Source organism: Talpa occidentalis, unplaced genomic scaffold, assembly GCF_014898055.3.
Source record: "Talpa occidentalis isolate TD23 unplaced genomic scaffold, MPIMG_talOcc4v2.1 talOcc4.5, whole genome shotgun sequence".
NCBI classification, from domain to species: domain Eukaryota; kingdom Metazoa; phylum Chordata; class Mammalia; order Eulipotyphla; family Talpidae; genus Talpa; species Talpa occidentalis.
This window is the reverse complement of record NW_023604861.1, coordinates 21,436,148-21,460,594: the sequence shown is the minus strand read 5'-3', so window position 1 is coordinate 21,460,594 and position 24,447 is coordinate 21,436,148. Positions and strand designations below refer to the sequence as shown.

Genomic DNA, 24,447 nt, shown 5'->3' with positions numbered 1-24,447 from the left:
AAACACACTAAATTAAAGACTAAGGAGGATTCAGTACAAAATAAAGTTCTAGATTGTGAGTACTTTTGGGAGAGAGGGGCATCAACATGAGACATGTGGTAATGCCTCAGAGGAGAGGAAAAAAAAAATGCTGCAAGGGTTCCAAAAATTCAGGGGACCCTACTCAGTTCAAGGATTGGGAAAGATTTCTTAGGGAACAAGGTGCGTGAGGAGAGTCTTGAAGTATAAACGGGATTTTAAGATGACGATGATAAAGGTGGAGTATCTATTTCAGAGAATTGGGAAATAATAGCTGTCTGACTCTGGCTAAACTTTTACTGATGTGAGATTTTTTTTTCCTTCCAAAAGTGAAGAATTGGATAATATAATAATGATGAATAAAAGCTTGAGTAGGTAAGATTTTTTAATGTCTATTTGTTTGTTACTGAATTTTGTATTGTGATTTCTAAGTTTTATCAGTCCGTGAACATGAGGACCCACAGAGTGGTGAAGTCAAAAGTTTCCTCCAAATCTTGAGTTAAAAGCTTACAGAAATCATCATCATTTCATCATTATTATCAATGATTGTTAAGGTCTAAATATGCTAATATTAAAGTGTCTTTGATTTTCATTCTCCACTTATTTATTCAGGCAGTAACATAAGTGACCACATTTCTTTTGCTGAAATACTAGGGCACTAGTATATAAACTGAGTTTGATTTGGTCACTGAATACTTTTAGTTTAATTAATACAAAACCCACTTTTGTCTTAGTTAACATTATGACTTTATTTTGAATCACTCATAATTACATAATTTAAAAATTGTATTACTTGAAGTTTGTGTTGGAGGCGTGTGCCATTTTAGCTGCCTCCCTGCTTCTTTGCACGCTGAGATACTCAATGGGCAGGCACCAAAGCGGAGGAGAATCAAGGAAATGGCAAATGAGTTAATTGATCTGAGGATCATGATATATGGTTTTCATGCCCTTTCCTATCAATAATGATCTGTTGATATATGATTGACTATCAACAACTCACTGATATTTCCTGTTCTTCAGTTTCCTCACTTATTAAGAGAGGAGGTATTAGATCCAGAGTCACAGACAACATGGCCTGCTGAGGCCAGCCAGATGTAATAAATGAAAGGGCTGACTGTATGAAACATAGCAGGGAGAATGCCCTTTCTAAAGTGACCAGCTGTTTCTCAAATCCAGCTGAATATTGCCACGTGAGAATCTGAGCTCAGTGTTTCAGGATATTTTGGGCAGAAATCCAGGTTTCTCAGTGTCATGGCAATCTTTGCAAACATTGGCCCACATGAAAAAAAAAAAAACACTCCTTGAATCTAAAACACCTCATTTGTGGACCCATATGGCTTGTGGATCCCAGTTTGTATGTTTCACTAAGGTATTGCTATTTATTTGTTTTTATTGAGGTATAATTGACATATAACATTATATTAGCTGTACAACATAATGATTTGATATTTATATTATATGTGAAATGTTCAACACCAGGACATCCATTGCCATATAGAGTTACCAATTTTTTTCTTGTAATAAGAACTTTTAAGATCTATTATCTTTGTAGCTATACATGCAATATGGTAAGTTCCACCACAATTTAAATTTTGAGTCTATGAAAATACTTGTTTGGAATAAATTCTATTTCCTGTTTTAGATGTCAAGTAGCCTATGTTTCCATAGAGTTAACTATCTGTTAACTGATGATATTTTCTATCAATGTAATGTATTTCAAGAAATCAAGGTCTTGATGGTCTCTTCAGAGCAAATCCTAAGACAGAGCAAACAGAGAAAAGGTAAGTGCATCTGTCTCTAACTTGAAAATATGATTTCCCAGATTGCTGGTTTTATTCTTTCAGACAGTAGCTGGAAGGAAGTTGTATCCTCTGGCATAAAAATATACTAGCAGATGGGGTAGCTCTCTCACTATTATCCATTTAATTCAGACATAATTGCCCAGAAGGATTTCTGCTCTTCCATTCAATATGAATAAATGAGCAATTCATGAAGAATGTTTATTGTATCTGACCTTTCAAGATACCATATAATTTTATTTCAATATGTAGTCTTCTACTTGAATTTCTTTGTGTTTTACAGAGCCAAAAGCCTTGAGAATCTCATCTTGTTGAATTACCGGATGGACAAAGATGGAAAAGGGTAAGATTTGGTTAAGACTCCCACAGGCCTCTTTGATCATATCCTAGACTATTTCTGTAATGTGTTCCATCCCATTTCCTGTGGGAGACCTCCTGCTCAGCACAAGGGTCAGGCATGCTGGGGGTTCAGGTCCCCAGTCAGGGTCAGGAGATGGGTAGATGTTTTAGTGCTGGCTGTTCCCATTGTATCATCTTGGTGACCCTGGGCAAGTCACCTGACCTCTGAAGACCTGTTTCTAGATCTCATAAAATGAAGGGCATGACCTAGATAATCTCCATGGTTACTTTTTTTAATCTAAAAGTGAAAGAAATATGACTTTTCACTTTTATCTAAAAGTGAAAGAAATATAATATTACAAGTAATGGATGTAGGCTGGTTTAGGAATCAGTTGTGTCTATCATAAGACATTTGGTGTTGGGAACATAACTCTTCACCACCAAAATCTTTACAGTATACTCAGGCAGTTTTCAGTTGGACTCTTGGTGAAGTTGCTTTATAAGTATATATCAAATATATTTGTAAATATCTCAGACCTAGAGCCATGCTTTTATTTATTTTGGAAAGGATTAATGAATGATCAGTACCTGAACTGATAGAATTTAAGAGGTCAATTCATAGTGCTAGACTGACACTGATGTACTATAAAATTCACTTACATTACTGATATTATTTTTCATGTGGAAAGAAATCAAACTCTCAGCAGTTTCATTAGAGAAAATCCCAGAACAATCAAGAATGACAAAGGGTAAGCAATTATAAGGCCTGTAGTACTTTTTCTGCAAATTGACTCTTTAACTTGTCTTTGGTTAATCATTAAATTTGCCTTTGTGACATGAGAATTATTCTATTGTCTTGGTTATCTTTATAATCCATTTATGGGTGCCAATCTGTGCATAGAGTGATATTCTAGCCTTTTCAAAGTCAGCTTCAGCAGGTGCATCTTCATCCCTCTCTGCTGTAGAACACTTAACCATCTCTATGTAATGAAAAGTGTTGGCAGTAATGGTCCCACAGATACTGCATACTTGCTAAAAATATATATTGCTTGATGTAATGTAAATGTGCAAGTATTTTTGCAGGTGAATTTTTTTTTTCAAATGAGGTACAGTTGAAGTGGAAAAGCGCTGTCAATACTCTGGTTTTATGAGTTCTAAAGAATTCAAATACTTCAATAATGAGATTCCAAATATTTAAGAAATGAAGTTTGGATGATTCTCAAAATATGGTAGAAAATAGGAGAAGTAGGATGAATATCACAACCAAATCATTTTGTAGGCTAGAAAAGAGGAGAAAAGCAAAATGATTTGGAATCTGGACTACAGAGGCATTGGTTTGCATATGTTTAAATTTATTGGCATGTGAAAAACTTATTGGTTGCCATCAATTTATGTTATATACTAGAGTCCTCAGTGTAATTTCTCCTTTTCCAAGGTATCTTCATGACCTTGAGCTTTTTATTAAAAATGGCTTCTCTAAATCTTTGAAGTGTTTAGATTTAAAATGTTGATCATCTGATTTCCATCTCTGACTTGAAAGATTTTATGCTTAAAGTAGACAGTATCTCAACAAATGTGTTAAACTCATCTTTCTATCAATCCATCCTCAAAAGACAATGAAAGCAAAAACTTAAATCTAGAGAGAACTTTTACTTTTAAATTGATTCAGTAACAAGTGTGTGATGATTAGTACCTTACTCTTAGGCTGTATCACTAGCATATCTCTTCAGCATTTTTGCAATAGCATGAGTTGAATTAAATATTTCTAAGGAATTCTAATACTCTAGGTACTGCTTAACATCTTATTCCGATTGGAGGAATTTGCTATTGTCATAAAAAATATTGAATTATTTTCTCTCTCTCTCTCTCTCTTTCTCTCTCTCTCTCTCTCTTTCTCTGTCTCTCTGCCCCTCCCTATACCCCAATGTTACAAAGAAACCAAGACCTTGGAAATCTTATTAAAGTTAACCAAAGGACTGACAAGGATGAGAAAGGGTAAGGAAAGCATTTACAATAATAGGCATTTTTCAGGTTAGCTCTTTAAACCCCTTAGAAATTGGAATGGTATGCCTTTCTTTATCACAGATTAACTGTTGCAATTATAAATTTATCAGAGATCACAACAAAGGAATATAATAGACGTTGTTCCCAAGTTTAACTCGCCTTAAAGTGAACGTAGGAAAACCTGTTACATAATATCTTATGCTACAATTTCCTAATCATTTTTAAAGAATTCTAATTTATATTTATTTCAGAAATATAAAGGAAATGTCACAAAGTGAGAAGCAGCTTTTCCATACTGATTTTAACTAGTTTATTACTGTGGAAATGAATAGATAAGCTTAGGATAATGACATCAAAAGCTTTTATGTTCATTGGGCCCTGGAAATATCTGACACCCATTCAGGAACATTCTAGTATTGTTGGGTTTTATTTTGGGGGGGGGGAGTGGGTGGGCATTCTTGTTTATACACATTTGACAGAATATTGTATGTAACCTAATTTAAACAAGGTTTTGATGTTTTTTCCAATGAAGTCAAGATTCGAGGAAATGGTTATCAAAACTAACACCAGGGCAGATAAAAATAGAAGAGGATTGAGAAATGCTTTGAAGTTTCTGAATCTTGGTTGTTTGCTCCCAGATTAATTGTGTGATCTTCTCAGTGACATTGATGGGTCATAGCTTTGTCTTTTCTTTTCTGTGTCTAAACCTTACTCCTCTGATCTTCATTTTGAAGACTACAATGTAGTCTCTCTAAATTTACATTTGCATAAAGGTCAGTGAAATTGTGGAGATTAATTTAACTATATTATTATCGGCAATTTTTATAATAAAAATAAATCTAACACCAATATATTAATTTTCTTCAAAAACTTGAATTAATAAAATTAAAATTATAATTATATATTATATATAATAATATGGTATTACTTTGAAACTGATCAAAGTTTCTTTTAAAAGAGATAAAGACCTTAATAATGTTATCTAGTGAACCACAAAAGATGTGACAATACCACAGAGTAATACTCATTAGTGTCTTTATGTCTTTAAATCTGACTTCTGTGACAATCAATATAGTAAATCATTTGGCATTTTAATTTCATAACCGTCTTTTATTAGCATGGCATTAGACTATGATGGTGGGCCACACAATCTTCCTTCCTTGTTCCAATAAAATCACTTTTTTGGGAAAAATTTTTCTAGTAGTTAACAATAAGCTGCCTCTTCTAGATTTCTGCCTTTATTTTTAGGGATGAGTGCTTAAACTGAATTTGTGTCTAAAGAAAACACACTCATACCAACCTTTTCAAAATGAATCTTCAAAATGAGAAAGAGAACCAAATGAGGCTTGACCAAAACTCTCGTAAATCAAGTTCTGGAAGGACAGTCATTTTAGAGGTCAGCCCAGGGGAGGTACAGGTACACATGTTGTGAGTTAGGACACCTCCAGTATTTCTTCTTATCAGCGCTGTGTTAACACGGCAGCAGCACCTAATCACAACGCTTCTGCCATTCTCGACTTCCCCCTTCGGGTTCTGGTTATGCTCCCTTTGGTATTGCTCAATGTATTTCAGTGGGTGGAGTATGTAGCCCTCTGAGAAGTAAATTATTAACGTTCTTGCCATGCAAGTTATTTTTTCTTAATGTTTATAATTCATAATAATCTAATATTTTAAAAGACTTGAGTTGTGGAAATAATTAATATGGGGGTATATATTCTACTTATTATTTATAATATCTTTTAAGTTGTTATTATTAATACCACTATTATTTAAAAACAGAGTAGGTAGTTATATCTGACTTGTTGAGCAAAAATTTGTATTTTGTGTAGATTCACATAGAACTTTATTACTTCTATGCCATCCATTTGGAATATTCTAACAAGATTCTAACACTATCAGAGGGCAAAACTGATTTTGTTAAATAACAAGTTTTATATAATCTCCTGCATTTTGAGAATAAAACAATAGATTGTGTTTCTTTTTAACAAACAAGGACACCATTTAAATGGTCTTTGAATCAAGATGTAAGAGAATATATATTGCATTTAAAGCTTTAAAAGTTATGTTGATAGAGACCTTGTGTATTTACTGCTTCTTAACTTTTCCAATAATATTTTATTTTAACAATATTCATTAAAATGCATTTCCTTATTCAAAGAAAACAAGACCTCAATGGACATATTAAAGTGAATCCTGAAATAAACAAAAATATCAAGAGGTAAGACATTTAATGTTTGTTTTTTCCTTTGACATTTATAAGTTCATTGAAATTCTAAGTACTTTTATTCAGGAGAGTAAATTAAAATTCAAACCAAAACTGAGTGCTCTTTTCCCTAAACACATTGTTTTAAGTAATTCCATACAAAAAAATATACAGAAGTGATCGTTTGCATTTTACTGTGGGTGAAGTTTAGTACCAGGCAGATTTTGAGAAATTAAATGAGAATTGGCTTATCTCTATTGAGCTTAATGATTTATTTCTTTGTATGTGTGTACGTACATATGTGTGGTGTAAATTAAAGTGCAAGTGATTGATGTTTCAGGTCAAGCTGTCAAGTGGTAAAATCCCCTCTTAATTCAACCTTTTTGTTCTGTTCAGGCCTTCTTCTGATTGGATGGGCCCACCCATGTTAGGGAGGAGAATGTTTGATAAAATATCTGGGCACCTCATGCCCCAGACAAGTGACACACAAGGCTAACCATCACAATGTGTATATGTGTGTTATGTTTCAGTAGGGTAAAAGTGGATGTGTAAATAGTACATGTAGGTATTATTAAGTGTGTGTGGCCATGTGTAGTGTATTTGTATTGCATGTATATGATATATATTGAATGGAATGCTCAGCAAAGTATACTTTGTTGAAAGAGTAGTCCTACCCATGAACTGTCAATTAAATCTGGAGAGCTTATGTCTTCTTGCTTTTTATTTTTTAAAATGCAGATGGAATATATTTGAAACTGAGCTTGTTGGCATGTTGCTGAAGAGAGTGTACCAAATAATTCCATGTGGTTTTCTTTGAACTCCTTTCGATTCGGTTAACTTGGTACATGATATTATTAGCTGATTCTAAATATGTCACTGATGCCTGCGGGCCCAGTCAGCAGAGCAAGGGCTAGACTAGCTGAAAGCTGTGCTTACTGTCAGACTGTCCTGTTTTTAACTCCAAGTCATGGTCAGAGGTGCAGCGATCCATTGAATTACAGACTCAATTTTGCAACCAACAGACTGAGAAGGAAGGATTGATTTCCTTGGGTTGGGTGTGTCAGGGAGTAACCTGAAATAGTGAACGTGAGTAGGGAATCTGAAAGACCTTACTTCAAATTCTGACTCTGTCACTGGCTAGCTGTGTCCCTGTAAGAGAGGGGTCATAATATTATCTTGACTGGCCCATAGTAGATACAGTTATTTTAGTAATAATACTCAGCTAAATTATGTTTTCTTAATGATTTAGATACTGTTCAAATATTTAATTTATATTGACTTTTGGGGGGAAATCAAGATTTTCTTTCTAATTTTTATTGAAGCTATTATTTCAAATCATCACCTATTATTTTTCATAGATTGGTATATGTGTGTACATATTACAAGCCAGGAGAAGCAATATTTACTTTTGTGTTAATTTTTGAGTCCTCAAATCTGGAAATATTATAGAAATCTAGGATTATTTTCCCCTCAGTCATGGGCATTCACATCTCAAATACTTGACTACTTTGTTTAGACAACAATCAACAAGGGATTACAAAAATCAGTGAGAAATATTCTGGGGTAGAATAGCTGTTTCTAATTGTTTCATTATTTTCATGAAAAAAGTTCCAAATTTTTGTTGTTGATTTTAGCTTGGATGTATATATACTCAGACATCTAAATATAAGTAAAAACTTGAGTCAACATCTGATTGCATCTAAAAATCTGTATCTTAGATGTGTGTAGACACAACTTCATAGACTTCATGACACTGTCTTAGTAGAGCCACAGTGCTGGGAGAAATGGAGTATAGTACCTACTTCCTAGTATATTCTTTACCCATCTGGCATCCTCTGTAGATCAGAGAAGCACTGACTGGTGCTGTGTATGCAAAAATCACGTATAGATGCATAAGAAAAGCAAAATACCATTCAAATCATAAGAAGAATATGCTGAAGGGCAACAAAAAAAAAATCTGGCAGGTTTTCAGACTATGAAGAGTTTTGTATTACAGTAAGTGTATCTTATATTTCTGTACTCTGTAGATTTTAATCTATTTACTCTTTGCTGCTAACACATCTAGTTAAAATTTGTAGTTTTAATATACAGTTATAAGTAGCAGAGGCAGATACCAGGTTGTAAATTAGGGACTTTTAAAAATTGGTCTATTTATCTTAATCCTGTGTTGTGAATAGAAAGCGTGCTAACAGTGCTCATTTGACAAAAGGGGAATTCTCCAAAGTTGATTTTAGGTCCCACAGAAGGTTAGAGTTTGATATGAAAAGGATGTGCCTTCTGGAATGTTCCATGAGAAGTGTATATAGACTTACAAAATATTTAGTGCATTGGCAAAGGCTAAGAGCACAGCATTAAATGAGTTGAAACGGCCATGGAGTCCTTGTGTGGTATTAACTGGTGGCCAACTGCTCCAAGATTGTTGTCTTTGAGTCTCAATAAATTTTAGAGATATATAAATCACTACAAGCGTCTGCGTAGTGACCTTTAACAATCCTCACTTCTTTGCATAATCTTGGTAATGTTTATACTGTTTTTGAGACTTAATGAATAGTTTTATCCACTTGGTGCTAATCTATCATGAATCTCATCCTTTCTTCTATGTTTTAAAGGGGTAAGAGCCTTGAAAATCTCATCAAAGTGACCCCTGAAGTAAGCAGAAATGACTCAGGGTGAGGATTATGTCTTATCTGTCTTCCTTCCCCATTTGCATCATTTTGTAACTTTCATCTGAGAAACTGCATTGAAAAAGCCTTGGGACTGAAACCAGAAAATCTGTACTCACAACTTTCCATTCGGGTGCATTTGAACAAGTCCCTTCAACCCTGAGCTGAATGTTTTTTTAATTATAAGGATCCAGTGTCTGGTATACCTTACCTTTGTCACTTGATTTTTAAAACCTTAATCTTGCCCTAATTTTATGGTTTTATTTTGAGGGTATGTGGAAAATTGAGTCAATTAATGATTTTTATGGAGGTAAAAAGTTTTACTGTCTTAAATTAAGGGCATGGGCTGGAATGCTTTCTCTCAAAAAAAAATTCATCTTACTCACATATATCTTTTCACTTAAATAATTTGTTGATTTAGTTCCATATATTACTTATATGTTTTTATTTCTCTATTGTTTAAAGTTCCAAAGACCTTGATAACCTCATCAAAATGAATCCAAGACCAGGAAAGAGTATGCAAGGGTAAGATTAATACACTCTTCTTTGTTTCACACTAACCAATGTGCCAAAACCTAATTAAATTACTATTTGTGCAGACTGACAGTAACTCAATGATAATTTAAGAAAAGTCATACAACTGCCACTACTCAAATCTAAATGTTAAAGATTTTGGTCCACTGACTTCTAATGCAATGGAGGTGGCTTTGACTAGTTAGGGCCACAGTTGTGTTCCCAGGATGGACAGAAGACTTTTATTTCTTGACTGTAGTATTTTTCTTGAGCAGAGGGATGGTTCAGGGTGGGGGTATGAGAACAAGATGAGATCAAAGAGATATGACTCTAGGACTGACTGTGACTTCACTAAATCCAGAATGGACTGGTCACTTCCCCTGTTTGGGCTTGGGTTTTTGCATGCTCAAAGCAAGGAGACTGAACCAGATACTCCTAGTCACTTCCATTAATTCAATTACAAAGTGCCAATAAGATAGTCAGTGTCATGGAAAGTACATACATTCTTGAGAGTTAGATTTTTAGCTTTAAATTCTAGTCCTACTGACTAGCTATGTGAGAAATTACTTATTCTTCCTCAGTTTAAGCTTTTGTCTCTGTGGAAATGTGGTGAAAATACTTCCTGTATCAAAAGATTAATGTGAGAATTAAATCATATAAGTCACTGAGAAATGTGTCTGGCACATAATGACTTTTCTGAAATCATCAGTTATTATTTGTACACAGTTATAATGAGGTTCATATATGTGTATTTATAGTCAACACAGAGACATGCCAACCCTTTGAGGTTATCTCTGTTTTAACAAATATGGTCCTTTCTTCCATGTTTTAAAGTGACCAAAGTCTTGACAACCTCATGAAAGTGGCTCCCAGCACAAGCAGAATTAACCACGGGTGAAGTTTATGGAGCTCTTCCATCGCTCCTCTTTCTTTCTTTTTCAACTTAGAAAATGCAATAAAATGCACTGTCCCACTATACAGAAGGCCAGTAGTGGGATCCCAAATCAGCTGTGTTGGAACCTGCTTTTCAGGGCCTGGCTTAGGGATCCCTAACCATGTGCCTTAGTGGAGAGAGAGAATTCCTTAATATACAGGAATGACTCTTAATATCTTATCAGTATGGTACTTGTGTTGCATGTTTAGAATTTTCCTAAAATGAACCAGGTCTCCTATGAGATAAAGCATTACCCCAAAACAGTTTTCTAGAATTTAGCAGTCTAAAAGTTTTTATATGAAGAAATGTTTCCCTTCCTTTTCCCCCATCTTTTATTCCTTCTCTTGCTGTCTACCACCAAATCAGTTCCTAAAATTGGAAGGTAATTTTAAAGAAATTATACTCAGTTCATTGAAATAATAAAGAATACAAAGAATAATATTGGTCTCTTATAGAGATAGAATTTTCTTATAGGCATATCATGTTAATTTACCAAAAAAGACATTTAGCCAAAGAACCTTTAACACAACATTTAGTGTTGTGCTAGTTTGAACATCAGTTTGCTATAAAAGATAGCAAAATTTTTATCTTCTTTTATTTATTTATTTATTTATTTATTTATTTATTTATTTATATAAGCACTGGGTACAATCAGAAGTGAGGGAGGGTGAGAGAATTCACCAGAGCCAGAGCAGGGAGCAGGACAGGCAGACTGACGAAATACACTGCTGAGGGGAGCAGCGGGCAGTAGGAGAGGTCTGCTCACCATGTGGGACCCTGGCGGGTGGCCAGGGATGGAACTGGTGCTGCAGAGGCTGCGGGCAGATTCGCAGCCCAGCACTCAACCACTGCGCCACCAGGGGAGGCCCCTTTATCTTCTTTTTAACAATTTTGCAATCATACTTTGCATTTAGAAATGCTGTCAAGTTTTGTAGTATTTAGCCATTAAACAAAGTTTGTTAGACTAGATCAGTGACTTCAATTTTTTCTAAAGGGTTAGTTAGGTAGCAAATATTTCAGCTTTTGGGGGCCAAAACAGTCTCTTTTGCGATATGCTTGCTTATGCGAATGTTTAGAATAAAATCATAGGTTTTATAATCTGAAGTCTTGCATGTTCTGATTTAGCATTGCATGACATGTGATTCTGAAGTGATTTGATAACTGTATCGGAGGGGTTTCAATATCACATATTTGTATTATGTATATACCTTAACATAAGGAAATAACTTTTTTTTTTAAGTCCCAGAGTTAGTGTTTGTTTGTTTGGAAGCTTTGTTGTTTGTTTGTCTGTTTTGTAGGGGAGAGAAGAAAGAGGAGGGAAGCAAGGAACAGATGTAAAAATTATGAATAATTTAATATTTTTCTCTTGCACATTTCAAAAGATTTTGAATGCTAATTCTATTACAAAAATATAATATGCAAAATAAAGAGATTAAGAAAAATTTAAATTTGAAATTGTCTTAGGCTTAAAAAGAGAATGGATTTAATAATGAAGTTTTAAATTAAAAACACTTATTTGATTCAATATTAAAATTGAGAAAATGTACTCATTATTTTTTATTTTAGTTGATTATACTAGCTATTAAAATTTATAATATTTTTTAGGAAACAAGACCTGGAAAATCTCATCAAAGAAGTCCCCTCAGCCAAAAAACGGTGAGTTTATTGGGATTATAGAAGAATCTTGAGCTACTTTTTGCTCGGGATTAACTATTTGGCTAAGAGTATTTTGCAAGGGGACATAAGAAAATGAGAACAAATTGATTTTCTGATGTGTAACAATTCTGGATAGATTGACTGCTTCTATTTATTCATTATAATAGTTTAGAATTATAGTATTGAAGTTAATTTGGTAGATGTACAACTTAAGAAATTCATTATGACATATACCATAACTAGATTATTACTATAAATTTATAGTTAGTAAAATATACATTTATAAATTTTAATAAACCAAGATCTATTGGCTTTCTACTCTTTCACAAATCTAAGGGTTAATTTTTTTATTTTTTAAAGATTTATTTCTTTATTTATACAAGAACTTGGTACAGTCAGAAGCGCGGGAGGGTGAGACAATTCACCAGAGCCAGAGTGGGGAGCAGAGCAGGCAGACCAACGAAATACACTGCTGAGGGGAGCAGCTGGCTGGGCAGAAGAGGTCTGCGCGCCATGTGGGACCCTCGCTGGCAGCTGGGGATGGAACTGGCACCGCAGGGGCTGCAGGCAGCTTCGCAGTCCAGCGTTCAACCGCTATGCCACCAGGGAGGCCCGCTAAGGATTAATTTTTATATCAATCCTGAGAAAATTGGTAACATACTATCCTTATACTTGATTAGAATATTTTCAGATGAGGCCTCCCTGGTAGCGCAGGGTTTAAGCACATCAATATGAAGGAATCTGCAGCCTCTGCAGCACAAGTTCCATCCCTGGCCAGCCAGGGAGAAACCACATGGCTAGGCAGACCTCTCCTGTCTCACCCACTGCTCCCCTCAGCAGTGTTTTCAGTCACTCTGCCTGTTCTGTTCCCTGCTCTGTCTCTGGTGAATCCTCTCACTTCTACCCCACCCACATCTCTGGCCTGTACCCCAGGTCTTGTATGCATAAATAAATAAATCTTTAAAAAAATATATTTTCACATGACATTGAATTTCTGTCTTATTTTAGACCCAATACACACTAGAACAGAAGTTAAGAAAAACATTCGGAGTAACCCCAAGCTGCATCTCAGTATTATTAGGAAGAGAATGTTGGCAAAACAGATGTGCACAGGGCCTCCCATGGTGGCGCAGCAGTTGAGCGCTGGGCTGCGAAGCTGCCCGCAGCCTCTGCAGTGCCGGTTGGATCCCCGGGCACCGGGTGAGGGTCCCACATGGCGTGCAGACTCTCCTGCCACGCCTGCTGCTCCCCTCAGCAGTGTATTTTGTCGGTCTGCCTGTTCTGCTCCCCACTCTGGCTCTGGTGAATTCTCTCACCCTCCCACGCTTCTGACTGCACCCAGTACTTGTATAAATAAATAAATGAATCTTTAAAAAATAAAAATTAAGAATGAAAAAAACAGCAAACAGATGTGAACATAAACAGACGAAGGGGATTAGCAAGAAGCAGTACTGAGTTTAGGGTCCCATTGCAGACGCGCCAGTCCTGGTTCACCTTGAGTCATAATCTAGGTACCTGACTCCAAGGAGAATCTTAACTGTTCTGAAGCTCAATTTCTTTCTGTATATAAAGGCTGAGATGGTTTTATCTACCTCATTAGATTGTTTTGGGGATTTAAAAAAGATTACTAATGTATATGAAGTAGATTGTGGGTAAATGTATCATTTTTTTTCCTCTAAGGAGTTCATTGAATGATTCACAAATGTAAAAAGAAAAGATTTTAATCAAAATTTGCTGATTTCCAATAAAATCTGACCTTTTATTTCATTTTGTTTTAGCAGCGAACAAGGTCTCAATGAACTTATCAGTGTAAGCCCCAAAGCTGTAAAAAAGATGACTGGGTAAGAGAAGGATGTTTTTGTTTTGTTTTGTTTCTCCTTAACTAAGCACAATGTGAATATAAATGACTTACAATCACTTAGTGCAAATTGAATGTTTTGAAAAATCATTACAATTTTTATATGTGTTCAAACAAATCTATTTGTTAATAGCAAGAAAGAGAAAACTGAAAAAAATAAATGGTAGTGGCTTCACTTGTTTCAACCTCGAGCAAAGCAGCTGAAAGGAGGCATAAGAAAATGAGAACAAATTGATTTTCTGATGTGTAATCAGGAAGGAGCACAGCTAGTCTGTATGCTGTTAATACTTCGCTTGATTTTTGTAGTACTGATCTTTCTACCTTTATGCTGGAATTGATTAATGATAGTTAGAAAACAAACACCTAAAACTTCACTATCCTTGTCACCAATATATCATTGACCTTGTTTTTGGAAGTGTTTTTTGAAAGTTAGTGTGATTTTATGAAGTTCATAGATTCTTAGATCGTTTGTTGCTCCCAACAAAGTTATGGACCTAAAATTTTGTAACTCTTTAAGTAACATCTGTGAGATGATGTCTTTCACTTCTTGTCTTGGCTTACATGAAGATTTTTATACCATTACAGACTGCTATTTTCTATATAATATATAGTATATATAATTATATGTATATATATGATTGTTTTTTATATATACATATAAATGCTTAAGATAAATAGCTATCTTAAGTATATGTTCATGATTTTCCTTTATGGATTTATTTGTTACATACCAAATTGCAAAAATTTTGAGATGGAAAGAATCTAAATAACTCATTTGGAAAACCACTGTTTGAGTTGAATCTATTCAATTTACAAAAGATGAAATTGAGACTCAGAAAGATTAAAAAATTTGACCAGGGTCATAGGGAAAACTAGTGGAAGGCTGATAGTAGTTCTGTGATCTATTAGGCAGTGAATAATTACTGAGCACCTACTGGGTTGGAAACTTACAACTAGGTATCATTAGTTGCACATTAGATATAATTACAGGCTGTGGACGCCAAAAAGAGAATTCAGTAGACATACTCAATCTTATTAACAGCAGGCAATTATCATAGATTAAAGCTAATTATGTACTGGGGGCATACTCCAAGACAATAATAGGTTGTCAATTTTATATATTACATTTTGAACACTTGTGCTGCTTGCTGAATATAGAATGTATTTTCAGTGAGTTGAATTTAAAAAGAAAAAGAGACATTGAATAGCTAATTTAATAAGCATGACAGGCTGTAAAATTCATATTCATAGTTTCCTAAGAGTAGAGGATGTTAAAGCTGGGTAGAGTCTTAGAGAGAATCCAATCTAATCTCCTCATTTTACAGATGAGAATACTGAGGCAAGGGTCTTCTATGAGTTGTTCTAACTCCTAGCCTAACTCCTGGTCTTTAAACCACAGCAGGCAGATTTTGGTATTATAATAAATAAAAGTTAATTGAGCACTTCAGGAAATACCAGAGGTTATAAAGCTAAGTGATGCCCAGGAGCTGAACTTCACTGCTCTCAAAGGGTCACTTGACAGATTACTTCAGAGATGACAATACCATAAGTGAACAAATTACGTTAAAGGATGCTAGAGCTTTTAAACCACATGGAAGTAATAATGTCTATATAGTCTACCGTATTATATCCATAAAGCAATATAAATGAAATCAGTAACTTGAGTGGGAAAAATGTTGCCTTTTTTTTCGGGGTCAAGTTTATGTATGAGATCCTTGTGTTTGTTGGGAACCAGGGCCTAAAAAAAAAGTATATAATTAGTAGTTTTTAATTCATTAGGATAAATTGCATGATGATGTCAAGGCAATTCAGGGTTATTCCTGACATCCTTGTTGTATTAGCACACAGTATTGTCTTTTTTAGGAGTAGAATATAACATACATTTATGTTTTCTAAGCTAGTTCTTTTCAAACATGGGCCAAAACCCAGTAAAGTGTTGTATAAGTAATTTAGTGAGTGCTGATCAGCATTTTCCCCAATTAAATAGAATGAATTAAGTAGAGTAAAAAACTATGAGCATTCTTACGCAGTAAAGGTATTATCTCATGAAATTTCTGTGTTTTATTGTGTGTGTCTTTCTGTCTGTCTGAAAAGAGTGAGAATTGGAATGTGATGTAAAATGTATTTCTTAATGAGCTTTATGAAATAGTAGTTTGACTCTCAGTAATCTAGGTTGTTGGAGGATCCAAATTTTTGTGCTCAGCAGAATGGTGACGATGATAGTTCTCATGTTTGTTTTTGCTTTTTTCCATGCAGCTTACTTTTAATTATACTGCTATCTAAATATTATATGTAGCTACATAAAAAAAAAAGTGGTTGATTTTACATATAAAGTCTTTGAACATATCTCTTCTACAAAGTTTTTTGTTTGCACTTTTTCTTCTAGTGTATGAAAATGACCTCATTTTATTTCATTTTATTTTTTAAGATTTATTTATTTATTTATTTATATAAGCACTGGGTACAGTCAGAAGCACGGGAGGGTGAGAGAATTCACCAGAGCCAAAGCAGGGAGCAGAACAGGCAGAAGTACCAAAGTTCACTGCTGAGGGGAGCAGCGGGCACGGCAGGAGAGGTCTGCGCACCGTGTGGGACCCTTGCTGGTGGCCGGTTCCAACCGGCGCTGCAGTGGCTGTGGGCAGCTTCGCAGCCCAGCGCTCAACCGCTGAGCCACTCACTGGGTAGGCCCAAAATGACCTCACTTTAGATTGCTTTAGCTTTAAAGCAAATTTTGCAATCAAAGTATACAAAGAAGTTATTGGATAATTCTTATGTTAATCATTCTTTTAACAGTGTCTGTGGACATCAATTGGTTATCCTTAGTTGCAAATATTATTGTTGTTGTTATTATTATTATTATGGATAATTCAAACAGTGAAAATTCATTCAGGGATTTTTATCATGGAGATCTGAGAACAGTAATGAAACTAAATAAAACCATGAGCTGGGCAGTATATTCTATGCAAAGGTTTAGGGCTGACAAGGAAGGGAAATGAAAATCTTTTCTCAGACTCTTTTGATTAACTTCCAGGTGGCTTCCTTTAGTCCCTAATCCTTGTATCCATCTTTTTGACAAGTAAAATGCATTTTAATTTTTTTAAGATTTATTTATTTATGCATACAAGAACTGGGGTACATGCCAGAGGTGTGGGGGGTTAGAGGAGTCACCAGAGACAGAGTATGGAACAGAACAGGCAGATTGACTGAAATACACTTCTAAGGGGAGCAGCAGGCAAGACAGGAGCAGTCTTCTGCACCATGTGGGTATCTCCCTGGCCAGCTGGGAATCGAATCCATGCTGTAGAGACCGCAGACAGCTTCACAGCGCTGCGCTCAACCCGCAGCGCCACAGGGAAAGCCCTCTTTGCCAAGTCTTATGTTGAGTATAATCCAAGTATTAGAAGTGATTATTATTATTAATCCAAAAGGAAGGTTTATTATAAAAAAAGGGAGAGAAGAGTAAAAGTTGCTTGTTGAGACACAAGCAAACAGAAAAGCTGCTTCTAAAGGGGCAGGTTTGTTAAAAGGTAGGCCTCCATAGTCAAGAGTATGCATGGAGGAAACTTCTGCATTAGGCACAGATGGGCAGAAGGGCTGCTGCTGGAAGTTATTGTTTTAATAAAAGCTTTCATTGATGATATGCTTTTTAATAACTAGAACATCAATATCAGCTTGTAACTTCATAATGTTAAAACATTCCAGAGCAAAAAGTTATTTTTCACCAGATATTTGCTGTGAACACATTAGCCAGCATTTTCTCATAGATAGGCTCTGACAATGAAGTGTGAAATCAGAGGGTTTTTTTCTGATTTAGCATAATTCATCCTCTCCTGGGTTGGTGAGAAAACTTATTTCAAGGTTGTTCTATGTGAAACCAGTGTCTCTTACTAAATGAGAAGATAGCCAATCTTTTCTATTTACTACCAACTTGAACCCATATTACCTCTAACCGAAGCTTCTTTGACTTTTTTTTCACTTAAAGAAATCAAGAGCTTGACAAACTCATCAAAGTGAATCCTGAAATTCTCACCAATAACCAAAGGTAAATAACTATGTTAATTTGTGTGGTTTGGTCCAGAAGGTTATTTTGTTTTATTATTATTTTAAGCAGACTTGTAATTTAATGATTTTACCAAAATAACTTTATAATTAATCTGTCCTCTATTTTTCTATTTAAAGAAACCAGGATCTTGATTACTTCATCAAAGTGAATCCTGCAGTCATCAGAAGCAATCAGAGGTAATCAAATAAAAACAATCATTTCATATTTTCATCTGTTGCCCTCAGGTGGAATGGATTGATCATGTTATTTTATTAACCTAGCACAACCAGAAAAACCTACCACTAATAAGAATTTTTTTTTCCTTTGACCAGCCAAGATTTAGACAATCTTACTGAAGTGAGATCGTCAGCTGTCAGAAATACTAAGCGGTAAGTTACTTTGCTTGACTGTTTTGACATATTCTCATGGTTCTGGGTTAGGAAATATATCTCTGCCTCCCTCCTTTTTTTTTTTTTTTAAAGATTTATTTATTTATGCATACAAGAACCAGATGTATGGGAGGATGAGAGGATTCACCAGAGACAGAGTGGGGAACACAATAGGCAGACTGACTGAAACACACTGCTGAGGGGAGCAGCGACGAGTCAGGAGAGGTCTGCTGTGCCATGTGGTTGCTCCCTGGCCTGTCGGGGATCAAAATTGTGCTACAGAGGCTGCAGATTGCTTCATAGTGTGGTGTTTAACCCCTTGTGCCACTAGGGAGGCCCAACTGATAATACATTTAATGCTTACAGCAACCCCACGAGAGATATGTTCATATGCTCTACTTTAGGGAAGAGAAAACCTCAGATCAAAAAAGGTATGAAATAACCTCGATAAAGAAAAAACACCTTCAATAGAAACTCCTGTCTTTCTGATATAACTACCTAGAAGAAACACAAAAGATCTGGGGCTAAAATAACTAAAAATCTCTTCTTATTTTCATCCTTTTTACTCTATACAGCCCCTTCCCCTCTAATTCCCTCTTTAACATTTTAACTGTAATTCCATAATAAGAAGAAAGTACCGATCTCATAGAGATTTTCCAATAGCTGAAATATCATTGGACTTTTGGCACTTCCTCTGCCATTAATAATTTTATGGAGGGCCTCCCCCATGGCGCAGCGTTGAGCACTGGGTTGCGAAGCTGCCCACAGCCTCTGCAGCGCCGGTTTGATCCCCGGCTGCTCCCAGACACCGGAGGAGGGTCCCACATGGCGCACAGACCTCTCCTGCTGCCCGCTGCTCCCCTCAGCAGTGTACTTCGGTCCTTCTGCCTGCTCTGCTCCCCGCTCTGGCTCTGGTGAATTCTCTCACCCTCCTGCGCTTCTGACTGTACCCAGTGCTTGTATAAATAAATAAATCTTTAAAAAATAAAAAAGCACACAAAAATAACAATTTTATGGACACGTCTTTGTTATGTAGAACCATTTCTCCACAGTGGTAAGTTTTGGGGCAGTTTTTTACAGTTATTAGTAATAATTTGGTTTGTTTCCAATTGTGTTGGAAGGGATTAAGTTTAAAAACCACAAATTGAATAACAATAGCTATTGTAGCCAACTCATCCCTCAGTGACTTGTAGATGATTTTGTAAAATGTAATTCACTCTTATACTGAAAAAAGGCAATTATAAAATATTGTTTTATATTTTATAAAACTGTTCCTTTCAAATGACATATAAGTGATGTCTGACTTTTTTTTAGTAGTTACACCAGATTTGATGATAATCAATGAAGAGTTCAAAAATTATTGCAGAACAGACAAACAAGAAAAACTAAGCTGCCTGTTTGAAAACAGTGGCTTCTTTCAATTGGTTCAGTCACCGGTATCTAGAATGTATCTATGCTGCCTGCTTGATTTTAATGGGCGAAGAGAGAGGGCATTTTAAAGTGCCTCCCTGCAGGATCGGCAGCCATAAGGCACTTTTACAGCCAATTCAATGCGACAGGGGCCCCTATTATTTAATAGTATAAGAGTAGAATAGTGAATCAAATTCTTTTTATGTGACTTTGCTGACATTTCCAGCAGCTGTATATTCAGTTCACAGTTAGGAGTGGAATAAACTTCATTCATTGATCATAATGTAAGCAGGTGTTCCCGAGCTCCTTCTAGGAACACAGCCACCTGAACAAAGGCAGATGTGCACAGAATTTTTTTTCATTCAGCGGGAGATTGTATGACTTTTAGTAATGAGTTTCAGGTTTCATGAATCAGCATGAAAGAGATATTCACGTACCTGTTGCCTATAAACTCTGCTCACAAATGAAGATTGAAAAGCATCTAGTGACACATAGATCTCTACATGTAGAAAGGTATCCTTCAAATGAAGTAGAAAAAATATTCTCTCAAATTATTAGTATTCCAACAACAGAAGAGTTCCTTCCTTTCTTCCTTTGCATATTTCTCATATTTCTGCTCAGGATAGAAAACTGAGGGTGGGGATTATGGGTAATCCCCACTCTTTCCATTGCTTCATTCCCTATAATTAATAGATCACTTTGCATACTTCTCTTAATTATCTCAGGAACAAAGATCCTCATCCCCACTGCTGTTATAGTCTGGAATTCAGTTCAGTCTCCTAACTGGTCACCCTGTCTTCTGCCCTTCAATCTATTTGCCACCCTGCAGACAAATCTTCCTAAAACACAAATGTGGTCAAGGCATTTTTCTGCTTAAATACTTCACTGCTTCCCATTGCTATTGGGTAATGACAGCTTTCCTTAATCTGTTGCCCAAAACCCACAATGCCCTCCCTCTGCAGGCCTTCCCATCCTTATCTACTATTGTTCCCCACCCATAAGAAAAGCCCTCCTACACCCCCTCTGACCTCACTCCTTTATGGCTGTTGTATGGAAAACTTCTACTTATCCTTTAAGTGTCAGCCTAAATGTCCCCTACTTAGACTCTGGGAAGCCCAACCTGGCTGACCATGTCTGCATTAGCATTATCTTGTAAGTGTTCGCAATCTCTTTGTCCTTCCCATCCCATAATATTTATCACTGAGAAGGAATTTATTGAATCACCTCTCTCTGACTCTAGGATTTTTAAAGGTATGGATTGGGTGTCATGTTCACTTCCTTATCTCCAGAGAATAACACAATACCAGGTATATATGAGGTCCTTAGCAAGAATTCTCTGAATTGAAGACTAAATCTCAAGCTACTCAAGGCCCTGTGATCAGACACCCAAATAAAGTCTATTGTTTTCCAGTTCTAACATTCTGAGCCCTCACACACGACACCAGACTGAAGGAACATGTCTCTTCTGGTTGTTGTTCTTGTTTAAGCCAATGGCTATCTTTTGCTCATGACATTTTCTCAATGCAGCATGACAAATTAGAGCCACTGAATTGCTTGGCCACATCTTATATTTAAAATACCTAAAATGACCAATTCCTTTATGAATTTGTTAATTTCTTTAATTTAAAATCTTGAAGACTCCCTCATGGAAACAAATTATAAAAATATATAAGGGTGGGCCCATTTTGCATGTCAATAGAGTTGAAGAATTATATCAATTATATAGTCTATATTTTTTTCTAGAAACACAAAGATTCCTTTTGAACTAAAGCTTAATGCCCAAGATTTAGTTTTTGGCATAAAAGAAATACCATAGTAAATTTTTTATATATCGAGATTCTTAATTTTGCAAATGTGTTTGACACTCTACAAAAGCAATTTAAGTAAGCTGTAGAGAGAGAAACATATTGTGGCTTTTAATAAACACCTCCCACATCCTCATAAAAGAGAAAGAGCATTTGGGAATGAGCTGATAATTTCACTCATGCATAGCTTATCCTAAAAAAAAGTGGTATAATGAAAGACATTATAATATCTTGGTATCCATAACCTCTACTTCCTCCCTTAATCTGTTCTGTAAGGGAGTTTTATATTCCTTAGAGGGACAGTGGAAAACAAATTATGGTAACTTAGATAAATGCTTAAATTCAAAATGTCTACTGTGATTTCTCCTAACAGCTAACTCTTTTTTCTCCCAGATATTTTGAAATCCACAATAAAATAAAATGTTTTAGTTGCAAAGTTTACCAAAATTAAACTTCTTTTTAACATCTTTCACTAGGATTCAACAGCAATTAGCAAAATTTTTCTTCAAGTTAATTCCAATTGCTTGTAGATGTACAAAATTTTAAGTTCTTCTATCTACTGCAACTGCCTTTGCTTGACCCTGCAGCATTTGACTGGGCTTCTATAAAAATCTGATTTTGACCCTTTGAATCATAGTTCCTTATCTTCTCCCACAATGAAAAAGACATGAGCCATAGATGTGGTCTCAAGTAAAGAATTAAACTTATTACTATTCTTCAAATTGGGAACTTGATAGGCAATTTTGACTTCTTTTACTGGATCTTCAAATCTTGCCAGTATGAATTATGGCAAATCACCAAAGCAAATATGCATTTTGTGCTTTTCATCTTCTGGAACTTTCTGTTTCATTTAAAATATTAGTATAAATTATTCAGAATAAAATCTTATACTTTACTCCTCCAAACTTGAGATGATGCTGTTTAATAAAAACAAGAAAAATCTATGTCACTAAAAATACTATGGCTCAGGGCCTCCCTGGTGGCACAAGGGATTAGGACGCAACCTATGAAGCTATCCACAGTTACTGCAGCTCATGTTCAATCCCCGGCCAGGGAGGTGACCCACATGGTGCAGCAGACCTCTCCTGTCTCCCTGCTGCTCCCCTCAGCAGTGTGTTTCAGTCAGCCTGCCTGTCCTGTTCTCTGCTCTGTCTCTGATTAATCCTCTCAACCCCCACACTTCTAGCCTATACCCCAGTTCTTGTATGCATAAATAAATAAGTCTTCAAAAAAAAAACACTATGGCTCATTCAATGATCGATATTCAGACCACATTGGGAGTGTGATTCTTTGAAGGCATGCATAGGTACCAATTTTGAGTTATCTGCCTATAGTTGTTGAATTTGCAAAATTCTGCTTTCTTCATCAGGTTCAAACCTATTCCTGCTCTTTCTCACAATAGGTAGGGTCCAAATAGGCTGTGTCCTAGAGGAGTCAGGGAAAAGGGGCCTGAAGGTGTCTGTAATAACTGCAGGAATAGAAAATGCTAGGGGAAGTGAGGAAGTCTAGCACCAGGCTGAGAAACTCAACGTAACCATGTTGAAAGGGCAGCAGCACATCTGTCTTCCTTTGGTAGAGCTGCCATCCTAAAATGCCACAGGCAGGTGACTTAAAACAATTTTTTTTCTCATAATTGTGGAGGCTACAAGTCAAGATCAGGGTGTCAGTAGAGTTGGTTCCTTCTGAAGACCAAGAGGAAAGGATTTATTACAGGTTTCTGTTCTTGACTTGTGGAGGTCTGTCTTCATCCTGTGTCTTCACCTGTCTTTCCTCTATATGTGTCAGAGTACAAATTTCTTTTTACAAGGATACCAATTATATTCGATAGGGCCCACCCTCATGACCTCATTGGAACTTAATTACATCTGTAAAGACCCTATCTTTTTTTTTTTTTTTTTAAAGTCACATTCTGACACACTGGAGTTAGACCTGACATATAAATTTGTGGAGTGGAGCTGGGGGATGGGGACACAGCTTCCAAAACAAGGAAATCCAGGGTTGGGAACTGTGTAATAAAGGAAAGAAATGTGTGCAGTACAGGGATGCAGTAATGGAAGTAAAATGCCCGTCACTGGCTTTGATGTTTTTTCCACACGGTTATAACAGATAGATAGATAGATAGATAGATAGATAGATAGATAGATAGAGAAAGGAAGAGAGAGAGATGTATAAAAATATAGATGATAGATAGATAGATAGATAGATAGATAGATAGATAGATATGTAGATAGATATGAGTTAAACTTATTGCCTTAAGAGTTTGGGGTCTAATCTCTCCCCTTTATGGCCCTTACACTATCTCTTCCCAGAGCTAAGTATGAAAGTAATAAATCTTCCCAACAGAAGGAGAAAAAGAGAATTTAAATTAAAGTAATTTCATAAGTATTTTGTCAACTATTATGTGCAAAGTTATGCCAGGCTATGGGAATGTGACTCTATTCTCATGTTGCAATAAACCACCAGCTTCCTTAAAAAATGCCACCCAGTTCACCAAGGCTAGCAGTAGAGGAGGAAGCAGGAAGCACTTTCTATGACAAAATGCTAATTCCCAAGATACAGATACATATTTCCTGGTGACCTTTCACTATTTACCATGCCAAAGATCCCAACCCTGGCATTCCTCGGAAACTAGATCTTGGAATAACATTATATTCTACTTAATTTTATTCCATTATCCCAAGTATTTAGTGAAGTATTATTCTGAAATGTTATGTGGAGGGTTACTTAATGTTTAGGTTATTAAGATACTACAAAGGCCCCTAAGGCCAAGAAAATGGATGTAATAATTAGTGAAGGATGATCAGTGATTGCACA

The 24,447-nt window shown here is 35.8% G+C and overlaps 1 protein-coding gene across 4 annotated transcripts in view; it reads left to right on the top strand.

The window, feature by feature from the left end:
* Nucleotides 1-24,447, top strand: part of SCEL (sciellin) — a 252,536-nt gene that overhangs the window by 209,261 nt on the left and 18,828 nt on the right. For all 4 annotated transcript variants that reach the window (XM_054701462.1, XM_054701464.1, XM_054701463.1 and 1 more), the window contains 13 exons: nucleotides 349-393; nucleotides 1,740-1,799; nucleotides 2,101-2,160; nucleotides 2,846-2,905; nucleotides 4,092-4,151; nucleotides 6,319-6,378; nucleotides 8,973-9,032; nucleotides 9,492-9,551; nucleotides 12,079-12,129; nucleotides 13,908-13,970; nucleotides 17,970-18,029; nucleotides 18,167-18,226; nucleotides 18,362-18,418. In XM_054701462.1, the coding sequence (XP_054557437.1) occupies nucleotides 349-393; nucleotides 1,740-1,799; nucleotides 2,101-2,160; nucleotides 2,846-2,905; nucleotides 4,092-4,151; nucleotides 6,319-6,378; nucleotides 8,973-9,032; nucleotides 9,492-9,551; nucleotides 12,079-12,129; nucleotides 13,908-13,970; nucleotides 17,970-18,029; nucleotides 18,167-18,226; nucleotides 18,362-18,418 (756 nt within the window). The remainder of the gene's footprint in view (nucleotides 1-348; nucleotides 394-1,739; nucleotides 1,800-2,100; nucleotides 2,161-2,845; nucleotides 2,906-4,091; nucleotides 4,152-6,318; nucleotides 6,379-8,972; nucleotides 9,033-9,491; nucleotides 9,552-12,078; nucleotides 12,130-13,907; nucleotides 13,971-17,969; nucleotides 18,030-18,166; nucleotides 18,227-18,361; nucleotides 18,419-24,447) is intronic.